At 32.1% G+C, this 12,681-nt stretch overlaps 1 protein-coding gene across 1 annotated transcript in view; it reads right to left on the bottom strand.

Annotated features, from left to right (window-relative positions):
* LOC127835591 (uncharacterized) overlaps positions 1-12,462 on the bottom strand; it is a 28,618-nt gene extending 16,156 nt beyond the window's left edge. Inside the window, exons 1-5 of the mRNA XM_052362026.1 lie at positions 12,351-12,462; positions 4,583-4,798; positions 3,092-3,265; positions 1,603-1,662; positions 414-479 (exon numbers count right to left, since the gene is read on the bottom strand). Coding sequence (XP_052217986.1) covers positions 414-479; positions 1,603-1,662; positions 3,092-3,265; positions 4,583-4,798; positions 12,351-12,405 — 571 coding nt within the window. The 5' untranslated portion in view covers positions 12,406-12,462. The remainder of the gene's footprint in view (positions 1-413; positions 480-1,602; positions 1,663-3,091; positions 3,266-4,582; positions 4,799-12,350) is intronic.
* Between the last annotated feature and the right edge of the window lie 219 nt (positions 12,463-12,681).

Below are 12,681 nucleotides of genomic sequence, written 5' to 3'. Positions count from 1 at the left end.
GTTCCCATTGTGTCTGTTTGTGAGACGATGTAGTAATACATTGCTACAGAGAGGTATAACTCTATAGCCCGGTGGTAATATACAAGCAATATGATGATATTTGTGTTATCTAGCTAACATTGACTTTGCACACAAGGAAGTAGAATAATAGTTACTGATTTCAAGACTAGGCAATCAAATGAGGTTGGAACATCTTGAAATATGAGTTGAAAGAAATATGCCGACTATTTGTAAAAAAAAATCAACATTGGCAACAGTTTCAGACTCATATAAACATATATGAGGCCAATATAATTATCGGTTGTATTACTCATTTGATCAAATATCATGTGTATGTTTGAAATTGCACAATTTTATTTATTTTTTGAATTGACTAATTGAGGCTCATACAAATATACCTTGAACGTTTATACCTTTATGATCCTGTAACGGTTGATTTGTCGTTGTTGTTGTTGTTGTCAGACGTGTTGTTGTCGATTCTATTATAAAAGGCATACACAAATAAGACATACAGTATATTGAAGATTGTGTAATGAAGCTTTCATACGAATAGTGAAGCTATTTGTATTAGTTTAATATATGTACTCGGTATTAAACGTTATTATTTATGATAAATGACTTTAACGAATACCATTTTAAATATTTAACCTGATTTAAGTACAACTCCATATGTTAGCCATATATATATTATAATGATCCATATTTATCCATAAACATAAGAACACTTATCTGTTTTGTGTGACGAATATGTAATTGATCATGTATGTAAATATATATTCAAGAAGCTTAATTGATAAGAAAAACCTATATCTTAAATAAAAATGCGTTATAAATTCCATCATCCCCTTGATAGAACTTACGTGCGTTTGTCATCGTTTGTGCTTATTTGTATGTATATTATTTAATGACTTTTTATATTATAGAATGTGTTTTTGTTGTACGTAATCCCGTGACTTAAAATAATTTGAATATTTAATTATTAACATGTCACTCTTGTTTAAGTCTGAATAAATGGTCTGACTGTATTTCTGTCTGTCTGCCTATATAAGCATCGTGTTTCTGTAATACACATGCATGAGCATATTAAAAACAACAAGTAATACAATGTTTTGTTTCAATTATGTAAATAAATTTTGTTCCATTGTTTGTGTCTTACGCCATATCTTTTTTTCTATGTGTGTCTGTTTGTGAAACGTGGTTGTAATAGATTATTGACGCGAGGTTTTTTATAGTATGTAATATTCACTTGGCAAATAAGGAAGGACATGGGGAATAAAGTAAGAGACCGACAAAGTTCAAAACTATTGCACAATACGATCATAATCCACGACAAACCTTATATGTGCCACATATTTGGCTATTTAAATAAGCTGAAACTTATTGAAATATGATATTCAAGTAGTATGTCGATTACCGCAAAATAAAATTGACACTGAAATCCCATATTAGACCACCCTCAAACTGATATGGGGACCAATATAATTTCGGGTCTCCAAACTCATTTTGGTATTATAAATTTTGCTTCTTTGAAGATATAAAATTATTTATATTTTTTGAAATTGACAAATAAGTGTGATATAAATATAGCCTGTTAGTAGTTACCATTAGCATTCTCTGTTTTTCGACTAGTCGTTGTGGAAGTCAGACATGGAAATGTCGAATCTATAAAAGAAAGCATGTAATAAATATGATGTTCAGGGTATAATTGATCATTTGAATAATGCATAATTAAGAATATTTACGTACGTATTTTCTTTTCATTTTCTCTATTTACTCGGTGTATAAGGATCAAGTTTGTGTTACTTATTTTGTGTCGAAGCAGAAGGGGAGTACAGCTCAATCTTAATTGTTTTTGGAAATGTCATACCAGGAAAAATGAAACTCCACATCAATTCTCATAGAGCAAAAATTCGTGTTAACCTTTAACTAACAGGCCAAGTGTTTATACAATACATAACAATAAATACACAAACATTAAAAAAAAGGTTAACTAGGGTCATCATATTGGAATGGTTAGTTTAAAGCGTTGAGAATTTAATTCCGTTGATAGCTTTTGTAACATCACACATTTAATAAAAACATACACATGTGATAATCAATAAACTGAAAAGCATCGCAATGTCCAATTAACAGAATGTTAGCTCTTATTCAATGTTATTGAAATTTCATTTTACTAACATGAAAACATAACCATTGAAGAACAGTAAATATATATGGAGAAGCCGTTATACAGGTTGTAAGATGGACCATTACATAACTTGGATTTATACACTGAATATTATCCACATCAAACATATATTAAATTAGTTTATTTTAATTGACTACGCTTACAATCCTAGCTTGGCCCGTGCAAAGAAACGGCTGTGTACACACTGTCTGAAACTCAACAACTATTCTGCAGATCTCTACATGCGTCACAACGAGGCAATAATTTTGTCCAACTTTTGAATATGAATTAACTTGTCTCATCCTGGATCTTGATAATGATCAAACCAAAAAAATCATGCCCACAAGAAAACTCTCGCTTACATTTTCTCGTTGGATAATTTCTGTTACACCATCGTCGATAATAGGGATCCCAAAATTTAATACAAATCATTCAAATCTCCGTCTTTTAAATCGATATTTCGTTATTGCGAGGTTCTTTCAATAGTTGTTTGTATCTTGGTGTAGCAAACCATTACGCGTTAAACGACACGCGATGTAAATTTTAATAGTTAATGCTTTCCCGAGCTTCATTATAATAAATCAGTTATTACTTTTACTGTTTCAAACGACAGCGATAGTTATTGATTAAGTTAAAGGGAAAACTGTTGAAATGACGTTATTATTTAGACGAAATGTTGTTATAATAACTGCACGAAACTCCAGTTGTGCTACTCGAATTTAACCAAATAATGATAATGCTTGTCATGTGTGCCAAATGTGCGGTATATTTTTTTTCTGTTTCATTAAATAGGTATCACATGAAATAAATCATATGCTACACTCATACAAATATATGTGATCGCTGTGAAATTGCATCGATTATCTAAGGTAACCAATACATATCCGTTTTATGTATGCATTGCACGTGTTCCTTCGTTCTTACCAAAGCAGTAAGCAGCTGGGCAGTTGAATTCCTCAGGGAATGGAAGTAGTTTATATACAAAAAATGAACCGCAGTTCTTTATTTCAATGCTGTACTCCATCACACAGTTATTTGATTCTTCGCGTATACAAATCGTCCTGTTATCAACGCCATCTGACTCAATGGGCAGTGAATCTATTGATATAAAATGTAACATAATTAAACTATTTACATGTATCTCTATGTGTATTGACCCTGATTAAAACAATCGGTGTAAAACTGCATTGTAAAACACATAACCCAGTTAAATTATTGTGTATTGTTTTCATTTGTTATGATTACAGTGATGTGAGTGTCCAAAATCGGAGCCCAACAGAGTTCATCATAGTCTGAAGTAATAATTTTGCTGACCCGCTATTGTGTCACTTGAGGACACTGAACATCCTGACAATGATTAATTCCATTCATTAAGATAATTCATTTAATAATTAGTTTAATATTGTTTAAGCCATAAACGTTCCGTCATTGTCCTTAAGTATTACTTCCACTATTAAGGCATTCTTTAAACAACTTTTATTTTGAAGTGATTGCTCATTTCTGGACCTTAATAATGTGATTATTATTGATGAAATTTCGGAGGCCATTTTAAGTTGTGCAAAATTTGTGGAGTTCTATATGTTCGACCGGGCATATGCCCAGCTGGCAAACGATGCCGCTACACATTGTTTACTGTATGAGGACATTTCTCCACTGTATATGAACAGTATCCGTGCTTGTCCAAGTCAACAGTTGAAATATGATGAAAAATTACTCATATAACTTTTTTTCGCCTGTGTTCTTATAATTCTAAGCATCTCATCTATTGTTTCGGAATGTTTGATAACTGTTAGATAGTGCTGTATTAGTTACATTGGACGATTTGTACATGTATTTAACATCACGTTTGATGTATTGCAAAAGTTAAAAACGTTATTGATTGAATTTCACCTTTACTTAAACGTTAAGGCTTTTTAGTCACTATTGAGTAACATTATGTTTGTCAATTTAAATGCAAGTTTTGATTTTGATGGCACTGGAAAATACTTGATTATATTTTGTGTGACATTTTCACATGTGCCTTGTAAATGTTACATATTAGTAACGGTAATGAAAGTACACTCTGTTCTGTCAGATAGCATGTACAACCCTTAAAAATTGTGTATGTTGTGTATGTTATATAACTATAAGTTATTGTGTTTAAGATACAATTGCTGAGTACAGAACACCTTTATAAATTGACTAATTGTCATTTTGCTTCTGTCATTAAAATAGCATGACATAACAGATGAAAAACATATGGATACCTCCTAAATATGCAATTGGGATTAACACATTTAGTCGCATATACCAATATAATACAATGAGTGTCGTTAATTACATATGCATTTGTTTGATTACATATTCGTTGAAAAAGTAAATGATTAATTTTTAATAATGCAATAATATTTACTGCGTGACAATTTGCCACCGTACCATTCAGCCAAGCTGATGCTAAAACACCGCAATTTTCAATCACAGGGGCGGATGTCCGTAGCACGGCACCTTCGGCTTTGTACCATTGTGTCTCCAGGTGGTGGTCACAAAGGCGTTGGTTGATAGGCATGTCTTCAACCAAGCATTGATCATTCCTGGATCCAAGATTTGTGAGGACAACGTGCTCAGCGTCAAGACATGGATCAGATGTTGTTGCTTAAACAGAAATGCAAAAGCAAGTCTGGCGTGAGTTGAATAGTGGCATGTTTTGCAATTTGACAATATATGACGTTTTTATTACCAAATGTTTAAAATACACATGATTAGCAAAGGTGTTCAAAAAATAGTTTTTTATATAATTACTAATCGTAATTCCTTATGTTAAAACGTATTATGTCAACTTGAATCAATGCCAATCAGGTAAAGTTCCTATACAGTATATACTGACTCGTTTAAATAAAACATTCAATTAAAACTAAACTTCGAAGCTTTCGTTGCTTAACGAGTCTGCATAAAGAAGACTTGTGATCAAACAATCGACAGGCTTCTCAATACAAATACATTACTTTGGAGTACTTACTACTGGAGAGGTATTTATGCCTTATAATTGTAAATGAATTAATGTATGCACGATTGAGATATATTTTATACTATGGATTTCTAGATTTTAAAATTGATACGTCGTAGTTTGAATTCAAATACATTAAATACTCCAAATGTCCGATTTGTGATGTGGATGAAGACGTATTACCGAACGTTTATTCTCAGATGTCGCATTTCAGTATTTTATGCGTTTGGAACATTAAAGCTATTTTGGTTAAGTGAATACAACAGATGTACAATTTTACGACTTAGATGAATTCAGTAATATATGTAACTACATCCCCTACTTGATGGTCACATATCTTATATATATGAAACATATATAATGGTAAACTTATTTCTGTAAAAACCTATCCCAATGTTCGTGTTAATAGATTTCAGATGCTTACGATAATATTTCACTATATTAATATCCGTGGTATTCGATTCACGCGTCACGGTTTGGCAGTTATGTTGTTATTTTATGTGGTAATAGCTTTATTTAATTGACACCATTGGTATGTGTTCATATTAGGGTACGTGTGCGGTTTACCTATCCGTCAAACCCCGTTAAACCATCCATATTTGCATTGACCTTTTAAAATCGTTGTTTCCAGTTTCAGACCGTGTATGTTTATCGTATGTGTCCTCTTATTCAAGAAGTTGAACAGAACAAAAATTTCTCTTCTGATAGATAATACTATTTACATTTAATCGTTCATATTTGATTTTCTGATGATCTTTAAGTTTTAATTGATATATACCCAGGAGGTGTTTGATAGGAAGACTTCATATATTTTTTTATGAATATTATGTCTGTGTTAGTGACCACATTTTTGTCTGCAGAGGTCAGTTGGGAAGGAGGTGCTGAGTGTGATAAGTTGCCGCACATTGTATCATTTATTCCCCTGACCTTGAAAAATGTGTTTTCATAACTTGCGTAAAGTTAAATAAGCGTTTCATATCATACTAATACTACCACATGTTGTGTGTATTTAAATGAAGCCTTTCATAATTTGTTCAACTGAGTTCGGTAAAAATGGCAATTTAACTTGCCTGAAAATATATGACTGTTTGCTTTACAGAAAGTGACTCAATCACTGTTCACGCAAAAGAGCAAGATTGCATTAATGAGTCATTATGTTAGGTAGATCATAATCATTACACTACTCAAGCGATTTCATCTTGCTTCTATAAACATATACAATACACATACTTTATTGCAAGGTTTAAAAAATGTGAATAACGTGGTGCACATTTATGGAACTTAGTTGTTTTGTGACGGCTGTTGAAAGACTTTGTTTATATATCATGGAGTTCTAAAATAAACCGTCAATCAAATGGTATGTTTCCAAATTGTCAAACTGCACTGCATGTGCGTTTGGGTTAAAACTATATGTAAAATAATATCATTTATTCGATCTTCGATTTGCTTTACAATTTCCATTATGGAGTAAGTGTTATGATCCAGATTCGAATCATTTAAAATTAACAAGACATAACCTTCAGAAAATTTGATACATATTTTATGATATTACTGTACTCTGATATAAAATTTAGGACTGTTCATATTAGTATGTTTTAGTTGAAACAATATTTTGACATATATGTACGACGTTTTAAAGTGTGTCATGAATATAGTTAGAAAATTTGATGATTACAAATATTTTATGATATTAATGTCCATTCAAATAAAATTTAGGACTGTTCATGTTAGAAATTTTAAGTTGAAACAGTAATTTGATACACATGTACGATTTTTTAAGTATGGCGTGAATGTAGAATATGACTATACAATATTCTCACATACGTTTCCATAATTTCGTTCCAATTCAAATGCATATCGTACGTATTGTGTTAACATTATTATTATTATTGGTCTTTCTGGCAGTAAACAGCACAATTTACCTTAATGTAACATTTGCATTTCCGTGATATTAGCTTCGGTTACTTTATTATGAAGAGATTTGCTGTGTTTTAAGGAAAACATATCTTCAAAAGTTAATGCAGCCTTATCAAAATGTATGGCATGCATACAATTAGACCTCCCACCTAATTAACAACCCTTGTTTCTTTGTTGTTTTAAAGTTTATTGCTGTTGAACGTCATGAAGGACTTACATTAAACAAATACATATTTTATATAACTTCAAATTTACATAATATGTTACATAATATGTAAAAAAACTGTGTTTGTCTCAGGTCTATATTAGCATTCATGATAATGTCATCATTATATATCATAAATAAGACATTATTCACCTCTTTTTAGATGACATTGATGTTTATTCGCTTGAATAAGAGGGCTTTCTCTTTTGGATTTGCACTGTATTAGTTTATGCTCCTTCAAATTACAATTAACATTTTACCTTAATGATTATAAACATATTCATGTACTAACAAGTTTCTGTTTGTAGCAACATACATTTGAAACGAGATTTGTTCAATTATCTGTAAAGTTCATCCATTACTATTTTATAACTTTTCTTCTACATCCACTTACTATATTCATGCATTTTGAATAATTATTTTTGTTTAACACTAAAAACTGTAAAGTTTATGTGTCAAGAAATTCTGTTCTGTTCTGAAGACAAATGTGTAACGAGTCGATCAAAGTATTGTTATTTATATGCTACAAACAGAAGGTGTGTATACTTCGCTCATTGAAGTCAATTTGGTACATACATATGATGCAGGGAAGCAATCTACGTGTTTGACGCATATTTTTAGAAAAAACTGTATTCTTTATAAAAGAGGCTCTAGTTTGTAAATATGTGTGTTTCTTTAATTGTTTTTAAAGGACGTCCTCACAAATGTTTGTGTCATGTAATTAACATCTAACGTAGGAAAGGTAGAAAAGTTCTTGAAATATGCGTCCGAACTTATATATATATATAATGAATTGTACATTATGCTCGATATATAATGTCATTATTCAAATGCCACAATAACAAGACAAAGCTACCAAAACAAGTACGTTTTAAATGGATTTACTTTGATTTGATACAGGTTGAATTTTCAAGATGACTTTCAGGAAAGTAAAATGTCTGAAATTCTATTATATAAATGGATGCCAACATTGCAAGTTGCCTTCTGAAGTAAAGAGGTAAGCTAGCAAACAATTAGCAATACTGGAATGTACTTCATTAATAGAAAATTAAATCATATGGACGGCTTACTTCTAGATTAAAGTACTTGTGATATTTAAATTGTACATACATATGATGTACATATGAGTCAGTTGTGAAATAAACAGCATATTAAAATGGTAAGTAATACATCACACCTGGTGTAGTTCAATACTTACCATGTGGTAGGAGAAACACGTATGCAGAAAATATAGCCATTAAAAATAAATCGATATATGTCACTCATTCAATATGACGTTACTTGCACGTTAAACGTCTTTTAAGATCGATCGATTGTCGTACATATCCTCATTGTCATCGCCTGGAGCAACAATACAAAGTGTGTCTTTTAACAAAAAGTGTACGATTATTTGCAACCGTCGTCAGATTGGAAATGTTCACCACGAAGAAATTTCGGGGCTATACCAGGGCCGGTCGGGGATGATCAAGCACTTTTTATTCATGAAGCTTAGCTCAAACGGTGTTAAATTAGCACTTTTGGCCGTTTATCACAACACCATGGAATAATTACCATAGTGACAAATCGGCATTCCTCCTGATTGGATGCTATAGGATAATCGCCGGGCGTTTCATGAAACAAATGAACATCTACTTAACACATGTTAGCAGATCGATTTGTTAATTGATAGACTCAAAAAGCTTGCTATGCTATCGTTTAAGGATCCACATAATTATCATTGATAATAATTGCGTCGTCTAGAATGAGTAACCTTTGCATGTTGAAGGGAAAAAACGATCACGCGTTTCGTGCTTTCTTCTTCTTGTTTAATAGCTTTTCTCATCTACAATAATACTACCTAGGGCCAACATACAGTATAAAGCCCCCGTTGGGTGTGCAAAATGTCATGTTTCTTGTAAAACACAAGATAATGATGTCCGATACAATGTACACACTGCATGATTGGTATTCAGACATTTGTTTTGAAATCAGTGAGTTACCTTCACATGAAAATTGTCATTTTGTAAAATATACACCCTCGGTTAAATATGTCAAGATGAGTGTTATGCAAAAAATTAAATGTGATAATTTCGAATAAATTAAATGTCTTATTAAGACAAATGATATAATAAATGTACCAAACCCATTTAGTATGAGACAAATGAAAGAATAAATGTACCACACACATTCATTATACAATATGTAATTAATAATTAAGACTGATGTTCTGAACAAACTAACTCGAATAAGACATTTTATAAAACATCGGACTTATCAGTCTTGATTTAATTCGTTAACATTTCTTAATAAACAAACACAAGGGAAAATACCGTGATAAGCTTTAATATCATGTGTACTTTACAACACATGAACTTGATGCATACTGCCTCTCATAATATTTTGTTTGCCCCATTTATTTACAGACAGCAGACTAAGCGACGACAGTTAATATAAATCATAACAGCGCGCATACTTCATTATGCTTACTTTCAAAACTAACTCGTATATATTTTGCATTTTAGTTAACACTTGGCTCGCTTTGTACTGCGTTGAAGTTTAAAAGTATGCACACTGTAGTTATTGTATAGTTGTACCTGTTGCATGATTGTGTCCAATTAAGTGGTCGATCATGTTCGTATCAAAAGCAAACTTCAGAATAAATAGGCTTTTATTAGGAAGTATACATCACCTGCATAATAGGTAGTTTATATTGTATGCGATGAAAAAACTAATGAAAGAATATCGATAAACCTTTTCAGTCCGATATTTCAATATCTATGCGGACAAAGAAAATAACGAGGTTGAGGTATATTTATCGAAAGCTTTCACCGCTGCAATAACATAAATTTGAAACTTAAGAGCAACGATGTAAACACGGACATGTTTAAGTAAATAAATGAAATAGCTAGCGCCATTCATAAAACAATGTTATGCAAAAGATGGAAACATGATGTTTAAATGCACGATGTAACCGTTGGATTTATGGTTATCGACAATTATTATTAAACAAAATAACTGATACATGGCGACATCTGCGTTCAAGAAATTAAATATAAAATAAACTTACAATCAAAGATAAAAACCACGAACCATGAACACAACACAGAGAGTAAATAATTTATGCAATACTTTTAAACCCGAAATGTATATAGACGTGCTTTTGATTTTGCCGTTATCAAATTAATCGATTGTTTGACGTTTCGCTTTCTATCATTAAATCGGGTAGCGAGTCTATCTATGTCCCTAGCTGCATTGTACATACTAAGGCATTTTTGTTATTTTTCACCTCACACAAATGTCTTTATACGTATGTCGGAAAGTTGGTAAATAGATGTAAAACAGTCTGGTGAAGGTTTAAAGTGGGTCAAACCCATTTAAAAAATGCGTTCTAACAACACAATTCTCATCTTAAGCAAACCAAAGTTTGACAATGAAAATCGATGATTAATGCCAGCAAATTAACATTTATTTTACGGCCATTTTAAGTGTTTGACACAACTTTTTGGATATTTCAACAAAACAATCTATAATGCAATTGTAGCATAAATAAAATATAAGTGTAGTATCATCGGATATTTGAATATGTAATGATGCACTGACAACAATAAACTTTTCCTTCATTGAGCATAATCTATTTTCCTTAAAGCGGACAGGAACAACCAAAGCAAAATATGGGTATAAAACTTGACGAGTTTAAGTAACCTATGAACTTAACATATAATCACAAATACGGCTATAGACTAACGCGTTTACGATGTAAATAAAGTATCTCGAACACCCGATGTTGACTTAACATGCGCCATTTATTGATGAACTCACTCTTTCTTAAACAACAAATTATACGTAACGTTCTAAAATCACTGTTAACAGTTGACACAGAACATGCGAACACCGCCTCTGTAACATTTGCAATGGCGAAAGTTCGGTCTTAACCATATTCGGACCACAGCATTGATGTGGCCTTCTTAGAATTCCTTAGGTAATATACTGTGTTAGTCACATTTGATACGGCTTTAAGACGATGTAATTTGTATTGATGGAGACCGAAAACTGTTGGATGACACACGGCCTACACAATGGTGACTCAGGGTCTGCGTATCATGCTGTTGTGGTCGTCGTAGTATTTTTTATTCATTTATTATTTATTAATTCAGCTCTCATGAAGCCACAAAACGTCGCCATGAGGCTGTGCAAACATTCTGATGCGTTCGTTATATACATCGGTTGCAACATGCATTTTATACAGTTTCAACTTAAAGTTTGACATATTAAATGAGAAAACCTGATATATATTCCTAACCGACGCACGGCACACGCATGTCACCCGCACGGCACTCTGAAGACATTCGCACAGCCTGACCAATTATTGGGCTAATGTCTACTCTGCATTATTGCAAAGCGTTACCTGACCGGGTTAATCGTTTGGGTTCGGTTTATTTAGAGTTCTTTTATGGAACAAAAAGAAACACTTGGTTTAATTTTGAAGACTTAAATTTATAAACAAACTTATTTCGAACAACACGGAAATAAGTCCCGGAGACAGTACCAAAACAAAAACTCGCTTCAGCCGTCAAGCTTGTTATTTTAGCCAAGTGATCACAAAAAAAAAACATAAGTTAATTGTAACTAAGAGGAAAAAACACAAATGACATATCGTGTACTTGAATTTATAGATGGCATCTTGTGCCCCGAATTGAATGTTTAATTTGAATTATATATAAGTGTACAAGCAGCTGATCAACACGCGAAAATCGCTATTCCTGTAATAAAAGCGTTTTAGTGTTCTGAAAAAATATACATAGCGATTGTCAGCGTAAACAATAAAACAACATTTATTTGAACCACATTAGTATATCTTTTTCAATTTGAATTTATGTTTAATTGGTAGTAAATATCCTATTGATGAACACATTATATTGTGAACAAAGAACATACTGATACGCAATATTTAAGGCGCTCCTAAAAAACTGGTCCATTGTGTATCATCTTCTGTTGATATGATAACACAGCCGAGAAACACGCAATAACGTGTTTTCATTAATAGATGGACAGTTATCATTAAACATCATTTAAAAACTTGAAAAATCTTATGAACCTACCGTGAACACATATTCGGAAAATAAATAGGCTTATCCAGATAGCTGATTCTGTCATTATTCGCGTAATCCTTCGGCCATTTAAAAAAAGCTCAACAACCTGTTTATTTGTTACTGTTAGCGAATTATAAACCCAAGTGCGTTTAACCAATGTTTACGTAATGTTAAATATTTGATTGGCGAGGTTAACATACCTATTCTTTTCCCGTCAATATCCTGTACATTGATATGTATCATAATATGCAAATCAATACCTTAATGACACGAGTTTATTTTAGACAAAAGTTCAATAATACATTTAAACCTAGGCTTATTTATGTCTGGTGACTAGTGA

The sequence above is a fragment of the Dreissena polymorpha genome, chromosome 6, assembly GCF_020536995.1.
Source record: "Dreissena polymorpha isolate Duluth1 chromosome 6, UMN_Dpol_1.0, whole genome shotgun sequence".
Lineage (NCBI taxonomy): Eukaryota > Metazoa > Mollusca > Bivalvia > Myida > Dreissenidae > Dreissena > Dreissena polymorpha.
Note: the sequence above shows the minus strand (reverse complement) of the source record. Positions and strands in the feature narration are given on the sequence as shown.